The sequence below is a fragment of the Stenella coeruleoalba genome, assembly GCF_951394435.1.
Source record: "Stenella coeruleoalba genome assembly, chromosome: 5".
In the NCBI taxonomy this organism is placed as follows: Eukaryota; Metazoa; Chordata; class Mammalia; order Artiodactyla; family Delphinidae; genus Stenella; species Stenella coeruleoalba.
In genome coordinates this window covers 128973674-128994987 of record NC_137150.1, presented here as the reverse complement: position 1 = coordinate 128994987, position 21314 = coordinate 128973674, and the positions used below count along the sequence as shown (strand labels likewise).

The window sequence follows — 21314 nt, the reverse complement described above, 5'->3', positions numbered from 1 at the left end:
CTTATAATCCTGTGCTGGGAATGGGCAAGCAATAAATAAACTCCATGTTGATAGTGAATTTCTTTTCTCTTCAGGAAGAGAAAGTTTCCTTGTTATTTTCTCCACAATTACCCTACATCCTCCCATGGTTTGTATGCATTTATTACACGCTCTTGCTTAAAGGATGAAATATTGAATTTCAAAGAAAAGGAAGCCAAAGATATCTCATGTGAAAATGAAAAGGTAAAAGTATTCTTCAGGCACTAGGGGACAAACTCTGTAGGGTCACAGAAACAAATTTTCCGGTCCACTCGATGCCATGGTATCTGGTCTACTCACAACCCAGCCAGTTCTAAGAAGGTTAAATTAAGACCTTCCCTTAACAGTGTCTCAAGCCAACTTTGAAACACATTTTCCCAAGATACAGATTGGGGTTTGGATGAGGTCAGAGCCCAGGAGGAGGCACTTCCTCCACACCCCCTTTCCTCTATCCCCCCTTATCCTGCTACTGCCTGAGGATGGAGCTTGCAAGGGCTTTAAATTACATGGCAGTGTGAGAGAGCCGCTACTATCTCTGGTATCCACCCCAGTCATCTGGACCAATTTAACAAGATGAAGTAAGAGAGAAACCACAGGCTCCTGTTCCAAGAATGCAGGCTTGAGCCACACCATCCCATCCACCGGTTTATAGCAAGCTCCTCCCGAAATGGACTCTGTCCTCTGGAAGGAGCCCCGTGGGAAAAGACCCAGCCAAGCATCTCTCCGCAATAGGCAAAGCCAGCTTAAGCGTTTCCGTTTTCTACTTGGCTTCTTCAAATACTACTGGCCCCATCCACTTCAAAAATGTAAGAATTTAATTTTCCTCTCCCAGCTTCCCACACAGAAGATATATTTAGGAAGCTAAATATTCTACAGTTGCTGAGCAGACTGTATTTGTATTTATTCCTTGATTCTCAGTGTTATCTTTATTTTGGAGGCAGAATGGGGGTGACTGGCTTAAATTCATGTTGCATTTTAATGTCCCCAAATTAACAAGCATAATTTGCTAAAACTAAATGGAAAAACACAGACAGGACTAATTGCAATATTTGAAAACTCTGTTATCAAGAACTGTAAATATTTTTAAAATATACTATCTACATTATGGTCAAAGTCAGCACTAGTACTAATTATACTACATATCTTATACATTATATAATATTGGAATGAAGGTTTTTTTTTTTTTTTTTTTTTTTTTTTTGCGTTATACGGGCCTCTCACAGTTGTGGCCTCTCCCATTGCGGAGCACAGGCTCCGGACATGCAGGCTTAGCGGCCCAGCCGCTTCACATGTGGGATCCTCCCGGACCGGGGCACGAACCCGTGTCCCCTGCATCGGCAGGCGGACTCTCAACCACTGCGCCACCAGGGAAGCCCCGGAATGAAGGTATTTAAGTCATTTCTATCGATGTAGGCAATATTAAAGGGAGCAAGAACTCGAGCGCCCCAAACGCTTCTAACAATGCATATCCTAATGAACTGGGCTTCTCAAAAAAAAAAAAAAAAAATTAAAGGGATCAAATTAAGCTCCAAGATATCTATATATGTTTTCTGTGTGGTCCCAGCAGCCAGAAAAACAACTGTAAGATACTTTTCAACGTGTGCCTCAGAGAGAAAATGGCAGACATTTTTTCAGTGTTTTCTCTGGATGTTCAAGACTAGTGCAGTAGAATCTTAGAATGCTAAGACTCCTCCATTTTCTACCATTTTTGTTTCCCAGATAGCAAGTGATACACTGATGCAAGACCTAAAGGAAGTTTCTGGAGTGACTGCTCGGACAACAAGATACTATAGTACACAACCAAAGCTACGAAATTGTTTATTTGTGGAGGTGACATCAGTTTCTGGACTTACCAAACTCTGTCTGAGAAAAAAGCAAGTTCAATGTGTACCACGGAGACACCTGTTACTGTCTTCTCAGATTAGATGGGAGTACTTTAGGAGGGATTGAAGCTATTGCTCAATTTGGTTTGAAAAAAGAGTCATATTGTTTTCCAAGTACCTTAGCTTAAAGAAGAGGGCATCAGCATCTCTGTTCCTAACCCAAGAATCCAGAGATGTTTCTCTCATTTCATTTTACACATATAAAGATACTAGTGCTTAAATATTTCATTCAATAAACAATTTCACTAGGGAAGGAAATTGACATTAATTGAGCAATTATTTTGCCAAGCACCATGCTCGATCTGTTCATTATCACATTTAATTCACACAACGATGTGAGATATTATGTCCACTCTGCAGGTCAGAAAAGTGAGGTTTACAGAAAGTAAATAACATGCCCAAATCACAAAACTAGTAGGTGCGGAGCTGAGGTCCAAATTCATGCCAGCCTAATGCCAGTGCCTATGCCCCAGTCACTGTCACTCCCATTAGATTTATTACAATCTAGTTATCAGCATGTCCTCCACCTGATTACAAATAAAACATATTCTTTCCGAGGCAACAAAGACCACAAAGCTTAGCTTTGGATCATCTATAGGTCAAACCACAACCTCCCAAACATTACAATGTGGTTAAATTTTAAGACAAATTTGGTTCTGACCCAGACCTTGAGACTATTAAAGGATTGTGCTATCCTTCAGAAAAGGGAGGGAGGTCCATCATTACCTCTTCTTCAAATAGAAGGAAACGGAGGCCTAAAGAAAAGTAGTGATTTTTCATTCATTCTTACAAATGGACATAGAATTGAACCTCCTTTCTTTTGACTGTATGGTCTAAACTAGCTCTACCCAAACATGGCCCCTAATGGACATGAAGGATTTAGAAGCCAAATTCCAGGAAAGGAATCCGCACAAAATAGAACCAACCTACCACCTGCCCCTGGGCGGAGGCCTATAAGGAGAGGTTCATTTTAACACCTACCTTAGCCCAAGGTCTCTTGCCCAACATTTTGCCTTAATAGAGACATCGAGAAAAATGTTTGTCACTGCTATTCTTGCCCAAGGCTTTTTTTGGCTTCTGTGAAAATAGAAGCCCCACGAATTACATGCTTAAACATGTCCACATTCTTGGCAAAGCAACCGAAAACTCTGGGGGGGTCAAAGTGGTGATAGCGTACCTACCAAACAGATACTTTATAGCTGCATTTTATAAACGATGAAAGAACGTGTAACGGATATCAGGAAGCCAGAATAGATTTTACTAGGTTGTTCTATTAACCACATTATGGCAACTTCGCAAGCCAGAAACCAAAAACCCTCCACCTATCAACATAATTTAAGCAGGCCATAGGTTCCACCAAAGCTGTAAGGAAATGAAGGCTACCTAGATTCAGAATCAGGGATCTAGTCTGAATTAGCAAATTTATGTAGACCAAACTTTGACCTCATATTTCTCGTCCCTAAAGTGGAGACATAATAGTTAGCTTACACAATTGTTGCGGGGATCAAATGAGGTCATTTGTGGGGAAACCCCCCTTGCCTAGCGGTACTCAATATGCATGGGTAGGATTTAAATCTGAGGGTATTCAGAGAGGAAGGCCAGCAATAATCAACTGGCGTCAATTATTTTTCACTGGGCACGTTTCTAAGGCTCTAGCAGAGATAAGTAAGAGTCAGTTCATCCTCAAGCAAATAGTAACAACCACAAGGCACTTCATATGCTTTTGTAACCTAACTTTTATTTTTCTGTAGAGGATTATGATGGTTGGTTAAATCCCAAGAGTCATTATTATGTGATAAATCACACTGGATTGACTGTAAAGACAGCCTGCTCCATGGAATGGATTGTTCCTTTCATACATAAAGCATCTTCATTGCTTTCAATAGAGACTTCCTGCTGCAGAATGTCTTAAATTTATATGCTTATGCTAAGCATGGAAACAAGAGTCTGCTTTTAGATGTAGCTTTCTGTGTTATCTTTCCCCTCTCAATCCCCTCCATCTTATATTTTAGTTACTCACACCCTGGAGTGTAGAATAAAGGTAACTGACAACAGCCCTAGACAGAGGCAACCCTAACCAAATGGCTTGGCCACTGGTAAATGTTTATAACAAACTCAATCATATCGTTCAACCAGAAAAACAAGCCCTTACTGAAATGCTTTTAGTTATAGTGCTGGGAAGGTCCTCTCTGTTCATGAAGAGGCAAAGCAATACCATATTTTAGGGTGGGGAAGTTGGGGGTATCATAACCCCTGAGTCCGAAATCAGCTTCTCAACTGACTAATTCATTAAGGATCAATGAAGATGAAATAGTCTCATTAGATTAAAATAATTAAGTAGACTTAATTTCTAATATATGTCAAATGGAATTAAAGCTATAAAATTCAAAGGGATCTTGCAATGCTTTAACAGAAAAATTATCTGGATAATTGCCAGAGGTGCCATGAATCCTGGGAAGAATGATCCACGAGCCAGGGAAGACCATTAATGTTCCCAAAGGAAAAAAACTGTCAGCACAAGAAAGTAGAATTAATGATCCATAATAGTGGTGGGGGAATATGAATCTAAACATGCTTTCCCTCTTTTATTTGCAAAACGCATTAACTCCTTATTTTCAGCTGACTCCTAAGATAATAAAATAGCTTTTGGTGACAGTAAAATAAAGGGGAAAAACTGTGACTGGGAAAAAAATATAGTTATTATTTTGCAATCCCAACTACACCATGAGCAGCACACATACAGCCCATCAGTGAGGACAGAACCCAAGCAAGGAAGGTTGTACGTCATGTAAGCACACCAGACGGAAAAGCAGAGGAACAGCTGAGTTGTCCTCCATGGTGAGAAGAAGAGAGGTTGGGGGATATGGTTAGACAGCAGGAACCAGAGAGCCGGGCTGAAGACCCTGCATGGGGGACAGGAGAGGAAGGAGATACGATGGCTGATAGCTGCAGAGGAAATTTTACAGGAGAACAGAGCTGTCTTTTGACAGCTGCAAGGTCATTAGTATAACCTCCTGAACAGTCTTCAGAAATCTCTACATTACTGATATTGCTCTGTTGGCAGGCTTTCTGTCGGAGGGCTGTGACGATGCCCAGGCCTGCACAGAGATGAGACAAGAGCTCCTCCAAGAGGTCTGGTCACAACTGAGTTGTATTGGATAGATCTTCAGGGGACCACCCCAGCAGTGAAACACCAGCTCTTCAGACCCAACCTAGTTGCTTCCAGGTTTTAATTCAGTGCACTGGGCACAGAGACAAGAACTGGAGCCAAAAAAAAAGGATTCTATCTTAGGTTGCATAAGGGCTCATTCTTGGTTCTTCCCACCTCTGTCAAGGGCTGTTCTGGTCCAGGGGCCCCAAACTCAAATGACTTCAGGACGCCAAGCACACCCACACATGGGAAATGCTACCAAGTGTAAGACAAGAAGAAACATCAGTTGGGAACTGGAGGTGGCACACCCCTCCTAAAGGCTTTCAGAATCAGTATTTAGAGAAAAAAGTGGTGACTAAGCAAACATCTGTGCACAGGATTCAAAACCCCTATTAGACTGGTCTAAATGTGACAGCAAAGTGAAGTACTCAGGTGAACATTTGACCCAAGGCCAGTATCCAGGTATTTTAAGCAGAGCCTCTTCCTAAAGCCATCTTTCTGGGATCACCATATATCACCTAAAGAAAATGAAAGGGTCATAAATTATCTTCTTTCAAATAATTCTGGTGTATTAAAATTAGATATCTTTGATAGGTCATCCATAGACTACACATACAAAATATTTTTCTCATAGGTCAAACCAGACAGGATTCAGAAGGCTTAACTTAAAATAATTACCTTCTACTACAAATTGTCAGAGAACTGGGGAGAGGGTGAGCATGGAGTAGAGAAAGGAAGATTATTCTGAAGTCTCGCCACACATGACAAGTGTCCCTTGTAGTTTATCACTAAATCACTAATCCAAAATGGGCCAAAACTACAATAGCCCAGAAACGTCCATAGCTAAGGAGAGCAGGGACCAGCCCTGTCCCCAGGCTCCAAAACTCCTTAAAAGTAGGAGCTTACACCCTAAGTTCTTTTTTTTTTAATTAATTAATTAAATATTGGCTGCATTGGGTCTTCGTTGCTGCATGAGGGCTTTTCTCTCTAGTTGTGGTGAGCAGGGGCTACTCTTCGTTGCAGTGTGCAGGCTTCTCATTGCGGTGGCTTCTCTTGTTGCGGAGCATGGGCTCTAGGCGTGCAGGCTTCAGTAGTTGTGGCACATGGGCTCAGTAGTTGTGGCTCGTGGACTCTAGAGTGCATGCTCAGTAGTTGTGACACACAGGCTTGGCTGCTCCGCAGCATGTGGGATCTTCCTAGACCAGGGCTTGAACCTGTGTCCCCTGCATTGGCAGGCGGATTCTTAACCACTGTGCCACCAGGGAAGTCCCCTAAGTTCTTGCTATTCTCATGCTATAGCCACATAAACAGACAGGGGCATTACCTGAGGGCTTCATGACCTTGAAACCCTAGAAATGCAAACCTTGATGACGTGAAATGTCCCCCACTCTGTCTCCAGGTCAATCTTTCTCAATTAGACCACTTTTCCACTCACTGTATTTTGTGAAACTAAGGAGGAAAGAGTAAAGACTGCAGAAAAATCCTTACCTGTAGCTGCTGGTCTAATTCTGGAAAGACCAGAGGAATGGCGTCTTCAGGAGGTGTATCATCTAAAACATGAAAATAAAGAGATTCTTCACTATTAGAGGCCTTTCTCTCAGGAGAGTTTTCTTGCTGTTACCATCTTTGGACTTGCACCATCAGTATACATCAGTTAGGGACGGAAAGGATGCAGAGGCAATTTGGCTCATTTTTTGGTACAAACAGAAGCACAGAAGGCGTAGTTGGTTTGACCAAAATTTTGCAAACAAGTATCAGAATCCTCAAATGTTCAGTCTAGTAGTTCTCCAATTAAAAAGTACTGCTTATCTTTCAATACTCCTACGTTAGCCAAAACCAAAAAATATGATATTCAGGAAAGTGCTTTATTTAACCAGGTAATAATGAGGTGACCAGAACAACCTCACTGGGACAGAAGAACGTGTTAGTGAAAAAAAGTGTTAGTTCTGCTCTGAAAGACTCCAAGGGTGGCAAGCTTTGATGGGTTTGCCCTCTGCTCTTACCACAAACCACCACTGACAGGCAGTTGACCAGAGCTTCCTCTGGGTTACAGTGGGTGACAGGCAGTAACCTGATCAGGGCGTTTCTTCCCAATGCACCAGGCAGCAATCCCAACCCGAGGCCTATACACTGTCCTGATGCGGGAGAGCCCGCAACTCTGTCCTCAGCTGCCTTCATCTGGCTGACTGGCAACAGGCAGGTGTTGCTGGATCAAAAGAGGTGGTTCACAGAAGCATCAGAGGAAACCTGAGAGAAGTTTATCCGAATCTCTTCAAGAACATACTTCTGCTATCCTTGCCATAGCCATAAGGCTCACCTCCTTAGACTAAAAAGATGTTGAGAATCGTACCATTCAATTATTTGGCAAGGAGGAGAGTTTTTCTACTGCAGAATTTCTAATGGAATTCATGACAATTGAATTCATATGGTAAGAAAAGGTAAGAAACTAGCTTAAGAAATAAGGTGAGTGGAGACAACTCTATTCCCCTTCTACCTCTTCATGTTCAGAAGTAACCACTATCCTGATTTTAGAGGTTATCATGTATATGTATGTATTTATATTTTTATTATGTATGTATACACCCACAAACTATATAGGTAATATAGTATTACTATGCATGGATGATTTTAAACTATAAATTGAATCACATTGTAGATATTCTTCTAAAATTTGTTCTTTTTTTTGATTAACATTATGTGTTTGAGATTGAACTAAATAAACTTAGTTTTAGTTTGTTCATTTAACTGATATACAGTATTCACTCATTCATTTATTATTTGAATGTATTTGTCCATTTTCCTATTGGTGAATATTGAGTTCCAATTTTTAGTAATAATAAATAATGCTGCAATAAAAAAAAAGAAAAGGAAGAAAAGCTGTGCATACAGTCAGAATAAAGTGCTTCTCAAGAATAATATGATCTTGAAGTAGAGCATTTTGACCCTCACTAGGAAGTTTAAAGAGTTATGGGATCTAGAGCAGTGAGTAGCTATTGGTGTTTATTCCATTATTTTCTACAGATAAAGATAGAAGTGTAACAGTTCAGGTTGGAGTTTAACTAAGTAATTTTAGCACTAATAAAGACTGTCCTTGGAAGTTTAAAAAAAAAAAAAAAGAACATACTGCTGACCTAGCTCTGGTACTAGAGGACAGCCCTCTTGTCAGCAGAACCTCTGTATCTGGCTCTGTGCGTCCACTGGCCATAGATTTCCAATCCTCTCCTTGTTGACAACAACAGGTACCACAGGTATGACTATGAGACTATGATGAAATACAGGCTACATGAATAATTTCAATACCAAATCTATTTTAAATTATAAGAAAGAAAGATCATGCTTTTTATGTTCTCACTACTGTAAACAAATTTATTTATAAAAACTGTTGAAGTCCTCTTTGAACGAGAAGAAGTAATACAGGCCATGCACAACGCAGAAGTAAGCATCCTCTCCCTACTCACTGACAGTACTATCTATAATAAAACACAGCACACGAGGAGCTCCTGGCTTCTAAGAGACTACGTTTCTTCGAAGGCACCGAAGATAATCACCAGAAATATCATTCAAACAAGGACAGTATTCACCTCTTCCAAACACCTTAAGGGTCTTTGCTATAATTTAGTCAAGAGTAGTGTAATAATACTCCCACTTGAGTGGCTTCAGACAATGGCAATGGGGCACCAACTGTGAATCCATTTGTTCCTGTACCTGCCAGACAATGGATGCCCCCAGGTTCACCGACGTTATGTAGCTGCAGAGAGCAAGTAGCAACAGGGAAATCTTCCCAAGACTCTCGCTGCAGGTTGAAGTGCCATCTCACAAGGAAACAAGGAGAGTCAATCCCTTGGCCCTTGGAATGCTTTCTTCTACTCGGAGGTGACAACTTCTGCCAAATACTGTGGCTTTTTCAATCCACCCCATCATTTGCAAAGAATTGCACCAAAAAAACAGAAAAATTTTTTTAAAAAGACAGAAATAACCATTTGTTTCTACTGACCCTTTGGAGATAGCCTTTATTATAAAACCTATAGTTTGTATATAAAATGGACTTTGGTCTAAGGTGCATTTCAATTTACTTGAATAAAATATCAACAACCCAAACATCATGATTATTTCCACTCATTGAGTTCAAGGCTGGAACAACTTGGTACGGGTAAATGGGAACATATTATACTTTGGCACCCCAACCTTAATAGTCACAGATGAGCAGCCACTTTTTAGAAGGAGAAACCACTTCTACAAAGTACAGAGCAGATAGTACATTCTAGAATTCTAAAGGACAGCCAGGAATGGAACTCAAGTCTTCCTGGGACTTAATCCACCTTGTTCCCCATGAAGTCACGCTCCTTCCTGCTTAATTATAAAAAATTTAAAATAAAAAGGAAAAGAGTTATTCATTTGCATTACTATAGTAAATAGCAAATATCTGGTATGACTCAGAATAAAGCCCATTATAAAAATCTGTCATTATTGATAGTCACACCATGTAAAGGCATATATATGGGACCAAGCTGATAATTTTGCAGATAAGTAAAGGCTTAAGATTAGATTCCTCGAGTTGGAAAAAATAAAAGTCTAATTGATTGACATAGAAATAAACATACAATAAATATTTTAGAAAGGCAAAATAAAAGCAAGAGTTTTGTTAAAGTTGATTTAATCCAAGCAGGAAATGGCATTGGAAACAAGAAAACCAAAGACAGATGTAAGGAGATGACTGAGTTTGAAAGCCAGTCCGGTATTTCACTGCTTGATGCCATCTGGTTTAGCTGGCATCCCTGCCAGCCAGAAATTTCAGGGCTTGCAAAGCTGCTTACAAAGCTGATCCAAGTTGATGTGTGGTGTGTTTACTTTTAAACAGTGGCTGCCTTCTTTGACTGGTTTTAAAAATAGGCAAATATTCTAAAAGCAGAATGATGAATCACAGGATTGGGCCAAAAAGAAAGAAGGAAAATGACTTAGGCAGACTAGTAGCACAGCTGTTCCACAAACATTTGGCCAAATCGTTGTAAAACATTTTGACAGTGATATCAGATCGGAGTTCCTAAGAGCAGTTAAGTTTGTTTTGACAATTCCAGAAGCACAAAGTAAATTGTACAGTAGCTATGCAAGACACCCCCTTGGAAAATTTGGCTTTTTTTAAAAAAGGAGAGCAGTTGCTAGATATGTTTATAATGTGATAAAAAATCAGAATGCAAGTACTTTTTTGTTAAAATTTATTTATCAATCAAATATTTATTAAATGCCTATTACATTCAAGGCAGGGACTGAGGTTCTATGCCAAACCGGCAAATCACTTTACCACACTTTTTAATGCATTAAGAAAATAATTCATAGGCTTCCTTTCCAAAATGACACTGTGGGCTTGATGGACCAAGAAAAATGTATCCTCAGGAATTTGTTAAAGGACGAAAGATAAAGGAAAGAATGAAAGAGGAATTTTTTTTTTTTTAATAAGCAGATGTTCACTGCTTGTTTTGCAAACACAATGTGACTAAGTCAATGGTACTTAATATAGAACTTTCTGATTGGTATCCCAACCATTATGACATACCATAGTACATTTTATGATGGGCTTGTCTCAGTGTCTATTTAGCAGCTGTTGGGTTGCTTTGGTGGTTATCCTGCTTCAGGTTTCCTTAAATTGTCTGCTTTGTGCTTCTCCATGAATCAGATAAGGGAGGCCCATTGGGTCTGTAATCCAAATCCTCACTGTTATTTAGTAATTATGCAGCCAGAGCTCTACAGCTGGAAGGAACTGCTGGTCATCTGGTCCCAGTCTCTCAGAGCAGAGCTGAGGACAAGGGCCCCGCGAAAGGAAGAGTCTCGTAAGACTAAGGGGTGTCTCCCCGCCCAGGGCTCTTCTCATGCTGCCCTGTGCTTCTTCACCTTCTGCTTCATGGGTTCCCGTGCACTTGTATTTCATGAGCCAGTAAAATTTTCCCCCAAACATTGGGAATCATGCCCTTAGACTGTCCAAATTTTTATTCAGCTAGTGAAGATTCCAAAACAATGACCACGTATCTTTAACATCTCTTTATGACAGAGAACATTTTAACACCAAAATTATAAGACAAATATAATCTGAGAATGCAAGTGTATCCATCATAATGGATAAATTTAGCTTTATAGACAAACACACACACACAACCTCACTGTGCTGTCCTTATTTCTTTTGTTTTACATCAGAGAGGAAAACTTCATCAGAACCAGACCAGGTCTGGGAACCAGTATTTGAGAACAACTGCCCTAGACAACATCTTGACTGGACTTTGGAGTCAACTCTCTCCCCATCCCACTGTGCCCTCCACCCTAAATATTGTACAACTGGGTCTATGCTGGGAAACTCTAAATCCTTGATAGAATGAGTGTCGGTTTCCACACAGAGAAGAAGACCTCGGGAGAGGGAGAAGTCACGCTCAGAGAACATCCCCAAACCTCACTCCACTCCCCAACCAGGAACTTCGAGAGGCAGCTGGCCCAGAATCCGTTCAACCCGTCTACGCTTCCGGCAGTCAAAGCCGGCTTCGTGGGAATGCACCTGCGCAGTCGCAGGAGCTCTTCGCAGGCGGGTCCGCGCTTGGTTTAATGATCCGGGTACACTGTCTTGAAATTTTTAATAATTTTTTAAGAGCCCCAGAATGTTTGCACTGTGCCTCTACACATTATGGTCCTGCCTCCAGGACAACCCCTGAGTGCTGGTCTCCTGGAGACTGTCCAGGGCACCAGGGGCAAACTGACACTTAAGAGGCAAGTGAGTTGGGCAGTGGCTACACTGCAGAGACTCATGAAAAACCTTTCCTGGTAACTGTTTGCCTGTGAAGGCTCCTAACCACTAAGGACACAGCAGGTTGGTGCCATTTGGTAGGATGGATAAACCTGCCTTTGAATCTCTGGGTTGACCACTATTTTTTTTTTTTTTTTTCTTTTTGCGGTACGCGGGCCTCTCACTGTTGTGGCCCCTCCCGTTGTAGAGCACAGGCTCCGGACGCGCAGGCTCAGCGGCCATGGCTCATGGGCACAGCCGCTCCGCGGCATGTGGGATCCTCCCGGACCGGGGCACGAACCCGTGTCCCCTGCATCGGCAGGCAGACTCTCAACCACTGCGCCACCAGGGAAGTCCTGGGTTGACCACTTTTTAATTGGTGAATGTGGACAATCAACATAATCTCTTTGAGACTCAGTTTTCTCCTCTGCAAAATGGACGTGACATTCTCTGTCTCAGAAACTTATTAGTAAAGGAATGCATATGTCAACCATTTCGCCTAAAGCCTGGCACCTAGGAAATAATCAGTAGTAACAATGAATGCTTAATATAATCGAGTTTAAATTCCTTTTCACCATAAACTCAATCAAGTGGTAATGGGGAGGCAAGACGTGTGTGTGTGTGTGTGTGTGTGTGTGTGTCCGCATGCGCATATGTATGTGTTTAATGATGGGGGTTAAGGGTATCTTCCTCATCCGAATAATCCAAAGAGAACAGCTAGGGTCAAGATCACTGACTCTAATTACTGAGTTTTCCCCAGGCCAAGTTAAGGGAGATTTCCCTGGTGTGGCCATAACCTCAGCTCTCTTCATTTAAGTCTGAATTTTAAAAGTGTTTCTCTTTTACTTCCTTATCAAAGCACTTTCTATATAAAATATTGTAAAAAAAATTTTTTTAACTTACACATGAAAGGTTTTTGAGTACTTTTCCTTTAAATCTAAATCAAGATTCACATTTTATTTTTAGAAATAAAATAAGTGACATAAGTTTGCAAATCACATTACCAATACATCAAAAAAACTATTTTAAACTTTCTGGATACCTTGGTTCTTGTTAGAGCATCATATCATTTTGAAACACATCAAAAGCTTTTTTAACCTTTGCTTTCTGCTTGTTAAACATTAGAGATGCGAAGCTAATACACATTGAATTTTCAGGGCCCATAAACTTAAAACTATAGATATGGATATGGATAAAGGGAGAGCTTTCGTATGATACCTAGCAGATTGTCAATTGTTTATAATTAATAAAAATCACCATGTTACCTTAACCAGTACCTAAAACGATCAGGCAAACAAGATCATACATCAAATAGACTGAATGATATTTCTCTGCATGGAGAGACCTGATTCAGTTTAAAGACAGATTTTTTGTTTCTTTGAAACACTCATCTAGTCACTATTATTGTAGCTATAATTTGGTGAATCTTATTGATTTATCCTTTTGTAAGAATATTTTGACTTATTCAGCTTAAAAACATACTCCCTCACCCAGAAACATCTGCTTCAAGATGAACTCGTTGGAAGTATATTTATTTGTCAGACACCACTAAATAAAATTTACCTCTCCCTTTCTTCTTTCCTACTCTATGAAAACATATCAGAACTAACTTTCCTCCATCATTTCCCAGGATCATTGGGGAAGCTATTTGCTGACAGGAACAATCATTCTTTTCTCTTATTACTTGGATCCTGCCTCCAAATGGGCAATAAAGTAAAAACAGCCCCAAGAGCCTGGCTTTGAATCCCTTCCCATTATTTATTAACTGCTTGATTAGAGGCAAGTTATTTAACCTCCCTTAGCCAATGTTTCCACATCTGTAAAATGGGTATAATAACATCTTCCTGCAGAGTTATCACCTATACTAAATTGATGAGATAGTACAAGTAAAAGCACCTACAGACTCCATAAGCATTCTTTTCCTTTTTGACCTTTCTTTACAGCCTTAAGCAACAGATTCCAACCAATAAATCCAGTTGTATCTCAAAGAATCTTCACCCGATACCAGAATAACAAACTCAAAGGGGTTATAGATACTGTATTATTGATTTTATAGTATTTGATAATTAAGTTCTACTGTGGTTCTCAACTCTGTAAAGGATGTAAATATAGAAGACCCCCCCACTCCCACCCCACTCTTGAGTGGTTTTCAACTTATTGTTATCAATACATGCTGAGGCAGCCCTCAAGGTAGGGTCAGAGTTGGGACAGAATGCCACCTGGGAGAGTTCAAAGAGACTCACCCAGCCCATGTCCCCAAACGCCATCCTTACCAAGTTGGCTGGTAGAATTCCAGTGGGAACTTTATCCCTAGACCTCCTACTGATACACAAAAATACACCCTGAGAGAGATAAAAAGGTAAACCTCGACACTTATTGCTTAGCGTGAATGAGGTTTTCCAGAGTCTTTCCCAAAAGCAAGGATTGAGACTGCAAAGAGAAGAGAGTACAGAAACTTTTGGGCCCTGAAGAGGGAGAGAGAAATAACACCAAAAGGTACCACAGGGAGGAAAAAGTTGAAGGAAGGGGACAATGACAAGAGACATTTCACCTGCATCACAATTTTGCTGAGAGCCAGTTTTGCATATGTATGCAAAAAGACATTCACACGATACCCAGTTAAACTAGATTCAAGGATAGCTATTTCAGCTATTCCACATAGTTCCCACTGCCACACAAAACACCAGATGTGTGAGGACAAAATAGTATTACTTAAGCAGAGTGGGTCTTTAGTTTTTTTAAACTAAAGGTCTTATGATTAATTCATGCCCAGATATGAAAAATTCTAATAGCTTGAAAAAAAAATTTTTTAACAAATTGTTTAAAGCTACCAGCTAAGGCTGATACCACTATCCTTGATTCTAAATAACAACCAAAATTTTTTTTAAAAAAATCCAAGGTCTAGATTTACACAAGAATGTGCCAGATTTTGGCTCTGCTGAAGATAAAGAAAATTCTCAAGTAATTAACATCAAATCCTCACGTCTGTCTAACTCTAAATTCTCTCTAATTGGAGAAGGGCCAGTGAGTCTCTAATAACCCAAGAAGTGGGATTCCTATTTCTCTTCTGCACATTTTCTATTGAGAAAAGTAACTTCATGAAGGTCCCAATTTAGAAAGTCAACTCTTTGGAATTCCCAGTTTGGAGGTAATACCAGTCATATCATAGTTTATTAAAGACAAGCATTGCTGGGAATTTCCTGGCGGTCCAGTGGTTAGGGACTCCATGCTTTCACTGCCAAGAACCTGGGTTTGATCCCTCGTTGGGGAACTAAGATCCCAAGATATCGCAAGCCTCTCGGTGCAGCCAAAAAAATTAATTAATTAAATAAAATATATTCTTAAAAAAAAGAAAGACAGGCGTTGCTGCCTCTGGGAGGTATGGCTAGCTAAGTGTTACTTAAGGATGGGTTCTAATAGTAGGCTAGAAATGGTGATTGTATTTTAGAAGGCTTTTTTTCCCTCTAACAACTTGCTTCCTTTATTTAAGCCCCTAGAGGTCCCTAGTCTTTCTGAAAACTTGTGGCTCATTCTGCTATCAATGATCAATGATCAATTCCCCATCTCCCAGGTCAGTCTGTCACCAAGTCCTTTCAACCCTTCCTTCCAAATGTACTCTGAATTCAATCATCCCATTCCATTCTCTAATCCAGGCTTTCATCACTTTGTCTGTGTACCATGATAAAAAGTCCCTTGCATTCTCTCATCTCCCCACATTCTAGGCTATCTCAATTGAACACTCATCATTTTCATCATATTACTCCCTTGCTCAAGGACTCTTGAAACTCTATTGCTTCTGATCAAATCCAAACTCTTTCACTGAACTTTTAAGATTGACTTGGTAACTCTAGTCTACTGCTATCTAAAATAGACATTCTACCTAAGACTCCAGCACAATGCCCAGCTCAGAGAGGGGCCAAGTAAATGGCAGGAACTCTTCCACAGTTCAGACCTCTGTTCCAGCTGAAGAGAGTTTTAGTATTTCCTGAACAAATCGTGCTCTTCCTGACTTAGGATTTGCTCACACTTTCTGTTTGAAGGGAAAAGGAAGAAGAATTGTTAGAAGATGTGTAGCTTCCTTTTCTTATATGTGGTATCCAGAAATGGCACCTTTCCTACACTACCCGCCTTCAAGCCCAGGATGACTATTACATCTTCCAAGAAGCTGTTCCCATCTGCTCTGGGGGACAGATTTTTCCCCACAGGAGAGATCATATTGTACTTCTCTTTGCACATATCACCAGCCTTTGGCAGAATGCTAGAAATATAGAAACTAAGTAAAGCTCAGCTAACTGCTAAGAGCAGAAGGAGAGGTACCCACAATCCAGCAACTGGATAATTACTCCCTAAATAATTACAGCTCAGTTATACTATAAACCCTACCTTGACAAGAAGTAGAAGTGTGAGATGTAGGTGAAACACAAAGCTGCTTCATGCTTTATACTTTCCTTTATTTTCCAGAATCAGTCATCATAAACACAGGGCCTAACTGAGTCCTTAATTTATGTCAAGTGCTATGCTACATGTTTTATCTATATAGTGTCATTTAATTCTCACAAGAACTCTGTGAGTTATTACTATACACATCTTATGAGAAACTGAAGTTCAGCAAAGTTGAGTGACTTACCCAAGATCATACAAACAGTGATGGAAATGGATCTAGAAACCACAGCTCACTGATTTCAAAGCCGTATTCCCTTAACCTCTACACTAAATTGTCTCAGATAAATATGCAAAAAAATAAAAAAAAGAAAAGAAAAGAAACGGTCCTAACATGACCAGAGGAATAAGCACTGTATTAGGCTCATAAGAAATGAACAAGTCAACGTTCACAGGCAAAGACATCTCCTTTTTTCATGGACTCTGCTTACTCCTCAAGAATAAATTCAATAATAAGGAATTACTCCCTAAAAGTTTACCTTAGTTTTCCCATTTATTGTAAAAGTCTAGGATTTTTCCTTTCTTTTCCCCCTAAGTGTGTGGTCTATGGACCACATGCACTGGAATTCAAAAGGCATGCATAGTGTGTATGATGGCAAGTGTTGCTTGGTGTGACACTCCACACACTCCTTATTCGAGAATTCAGAGGGAGTGTCCCCAGATATCTGCAAGGCATCTTTCTGTGCACTTGTAAGCTCAGGTGCATGGGAAAATACAGATTGCTGGGCTTCAGTCCGAGCCTACTGCAGGAGGAGTAGGGCCATGGAACATATGTTTTTGATAAGTGCTCTCTGGTGATTATTTTAAGAAAGATGGAGAAACACAGAACCCCAGCTCCTGTCTTGGATTCTCTAGTTAGGTGCCCTTTCGAGAGATATGGGGACACACTGATCATTTTACAAAATTTAGTTTTAGAAGGTTCTTCATAAGGCTTCATGAGCATCTTTCTGTAGAACTGGAAGTCAGGAATTAACTTGAAATAAATGACAACCCTTATTTGAAGCTACTGTATCAAAAACTGTGAATTTCAGAAGTGGGCATTCTTGGGACATTTGAAAGAGACTGGAACAAACCAATCGAAAATGACTGATGAAAAACATGCAGGAATTCCCAGTCAGGGGCCAAGAGGGTTCAAAGGATGGTGGCAAATTAATTACAAGTTGTACATCTTGTACTTCAAGGAAGAGTCTTTCATGTAGCCCAAAGAGAAGATCCACCTCTCCATGGTTCTTTTCTGTACATAAATTAAATTTTGTTAAAATGAATATGAGGGACCAATGTGTTTATTTGTGTTGCCCAAAATTATGATATAATAATATTGTTTGAAATAAACAAGCTTTATATACTAGATTTTTTCTGTAACACTGTTGATTGCGACAGGACTTGTCCTGCTCATGTGGGACACGAGCACAGGGAAGAAAATTGTACATCTTCTTTCTCCCTTGGGATTTTGTGTTTACATGTGTCTGTCTTGAGAGCTAGCCACTCAAGCACTGATTATTCCTCAAAATCTTGTATTTATGAAATGCGTAAAAACAGAAGGAGCGGGCTTCCCTGGTGGCGCAGTGGTTGGGAGACCGCCTGCCGATGCAGGGAGCACGGGTTTGTGCTCCGGTTCGGGAAGATCCCACATGCCGCGGAGTGGCTGGGCCCGTGGGCCATGGCCGCTGAGCCTGCGCATCTAGAGCCTGTGCTCCGCAACGGGAGAGGCCACAGCAGTGAGAGGCCCACGTACCGCAAAAAAAAAAAAAGAAGGAGCTTTTCTTTTTTGTTTTGTTTTTAATTATTGACTTTATTTTTTAGTGCAGTTTTAGGTTTACAGATAAATTGAGCAGAAAGTACAGAGAGTTCTTACATACTCTCTTTCCCTACAAACATAGCTTCCTTTTCTTCCTAGAGATGCATGATGGGATAATGAAGAGTTCAGACAGTCCAGTCTAGGGACCTGAGTTTAAATCATAACTCAGTTACTCACTAACAGTGGGGTCTCTGGACCTTGATCTCTGTCTCTGCAAATTGGAAATAGTAATGCCTACATTGCATGGTTATTTTAAAGATCAGAAATAATATAAGTGAAGATCTAATGCAAAGACAAATGCAATTAGTGGTAGTTGTCATTTCTTAGTTGAGACGGATTGGTTTGCCTTTTGGGAGGTTTCCCCTTCATCATTGTCTTGCAAGGCAACCTTGATTGGGAATATAATATAACAGCAGCCATGGGAAGAGTGTTAGAAGAACAGATGATGAAGAGTCAAGGCTTCACCTCTTCCTACTCTAGAACGAATTCTCCACTGGGGGCTGCATAGTCCAGGAACCCCAGGGCAGAGGTGTCACCACCATAATCACTTGGTATCGTAAAGTCTAAATGGGTTGTGTAGTGTCAGACTTCACAGAGCCCAGATCTTTACTTTGCATTATTTGGGGGAGGAACCTGTCCCTTTTCAATCATTACTTTTTAAAGCATTCCTTCCTACAGGAGCATTGTAGGAGGGAAGGAAGAAAGGAAGGAAGGAAGCAAGGGAGGGAGGGAGGGAGAGAGGGAAGGAGGGAAGGAAGGAAGGAGGGAATCAATGCTCAGAAGATGCAAGGTTTAAATGATAATGTTGTTTAAGCGTATGACTATGTGATTTTAACAGATGACATTAGACTGAAAGCAAAAGATGACACCAGTGGAAGAGATCCAAGCCTTCCCTTCCTCACTGCTGTGACCTCACACCACCTGAGGTCCCCTGTCAAAGACGGTGGAACTGAGTGTGTTAAGAGGTCATTGAAGGAAGCCATGACAAAGGGCTCTATGTATGACAGCCTCACCTCAGACCATACTATTTCAAGAAGGTCTGCCTCACCTGTCTCATTCATCACTCCCGCTGAAGTCTGTTTATTAGCCGGAAGTGTGGGAGCACCAGTGAGAAACCAGCATTTGGAACTTAGGCTTCAGGAAATGCTGCTGGAACCAGGACAGTGATATTTTTATATTACCTAGCCAACTGCCAGCTCTTAATAAACATTTCCTCGTGCAGTTTTAACAATGACATAATTTGTTCTCATTAGAAATTGTTATAGCTCCATGAATTTTATAATAAAAGAAAACTAAAATGGAAAAAGTAAAAAAATAAGAAGAGGGACTTCCCTGGTGGTCCAGTGGGTAAGACTCCGTGCTCCCAACGCAGGGGCCCCAGGTTTGATCCCTGGTGGGGGACCTAGATCCCGCATGCATGCTGCAACTAAGAAGTCCACATGCTGCAACTAAAAATCCTCATGCCACAAGGAAGGTCCCGAGTGCTGCAACTAAGACCCGGCACAGCCTAAATAAATATAAATAAATACTTTTTTAAAAAAGAAGAAGAAGAAATGTGCTCAAACGACCAAAGGTTTGGAGATGGAAGCGTCACCAGAGGCATTTCTGGAAGCCACTCTCCAACGATGCATGATGAAGAATCACTCTCCCCATCATTGGCTCATGCCAGGCATGCATTTTTATTTTTTTGGCCACACAGCCTGCAGGATCTTAGTTCCCCGACCAGGGATCGAACCCGTGCCCCCTGCAGTGGAAGCTCGGACTCCTAACCACTGGACCACCAGGCAAGTCCCCAGGCATGCATTTTTAAATGCCCTTTGTGGAACTAGAAAAAATGATGGTAAGAAGGCGGCAGGCTGAGGAGGCAACACTTTCCCTCAAAGCAGAGCATACCTGAGGCATTATCGAGGCTGAAGGCAATGCGTACTGGCTTATCTGCAGGTACCCTGGCTGTGCTGATCATGTGGGCACCTGAGCCTTGGCCTTCCTCCTGGTCTTCCAGCTGTAATGACAAGAAAGAGCCATTGTCACTTTACCCAACATTACCCCTCGAATACTCAGAGGCCTTTGGAACTTAGAGGGGAAAGTTAGTAAGCACTGTTTTCTTATTTTAAAGATATTCCTAGCTCCTAGCTTGCTTTCCCTACACCTGTCCCATTTATAATTCTTTTTCTGGCTTATAAAAACATTTGCTTTGGAAATACATCTAGAACAAAATATAAAAGATGGGGCAAAATCTCCACCCACCTCACTTTTTTAGTATCCCTTACACTGACCAGTCCAACCCTGGCCCTTTGAGGTCTTATATAGTATTTTATTTTTAATTGAGGGGGATAAAGAAGTCTTAATAAGGCAACAGACATCTTTTCACACTCAAAAGCCTAAATTGGATCTGAATTATTGATCTGGGAGTGGTAACAAATACCTATCATGGAATTATTTCAAGAATACCAAAGACTATTTTAAAATATCCCCCAGTTATATTATGAATAGTATGCGCTTTAAATATCTCATTAACTACCTATTAATCTACCAAACATTTCTAAGGTTGTGTGATATGAGCAAAAGACACATCCTAAAAACATCCTATTGATGATCTACATCACCTACTAATTTATCATTTAATAAACTAAGATAGAATGAATGGAAAAGCATGCTACAGATAATATGGGTTGGGGTGGGTGAAAATACATGAAAATTTCTTTGTATAATAATTTAACCAAGATATTTGATAATTTTTGTTCAATGGGTCTGGGAAAAGATATAATTATAAACACAAGATATCTTTGTCATTTAAATCCATATATTTAACTTTTCTATTTTTAGTCATGCTTTCCCCTAAGCCTTCTACTTTCCTTCTCATGGAGACAGTAAACCAAAAACTCTGAATGATGTTTTAAAGAAAATGTCTCTAAAAATGGCAAAATATAAATCATCTCTTTAACCATCCTTAGCGAGATTCTGGGAACTGCTTTAGCAGGACATTTTCTCACAGCAAGGTTTCTGATTCTTTCCCATAACTTTTCTCTATCTAAAAATAGTGTCTAGAACACTGAATTTTGTTTTTACAATTATTTATAGAGCCAAAGCGAATGCATATATACATATAATATATATATTTAGACATACATACATATGGAATCATCTTATCACCAGTATATGAAAAAAGAACATGCTTATATTAAACACCTAGTATAGCTTTGGAGAAAAACCAGCAACTGTTCATCACCCAGTTAGAATCATATTTGGCCCATTCATTGA

The 21314-nt window shown here is 40.3% G+C and overlaps 1 protein-coding gene across 1 annotated transcript in view; it reads right to left on the bottom strand.

Annotated features, from left to right (window-relative positions):
* Positions 1-20031, bottom strand: part of MAP3K7CL (MAP3K7 C-terminal like) — a gene marked incomplete at its 3' end in the record, with an annotated part of 36625 nt that extends 16594 nt beyond the window's left edge. Inside the window, exons 1-2 of the mRNA XM_079922650.1 lie at positions 19947-20031; positions 6541-6602 (exon numbers count right to left, since the gene is read on the bottom strand). Of these exons, the coding sequence (XP_079778776.1) occupies positions 6541-6602; positions 19947-20016 (132 nt within the window). The 5' untranslated portion in view covers positions 20017-20031. The remainder of the gene's footprint in view (positions 1-6540; positions 6603-19946) is intronic.
* Between the last annotated feature and the right edge of the window lie 1283 nt (positions 20032-21314).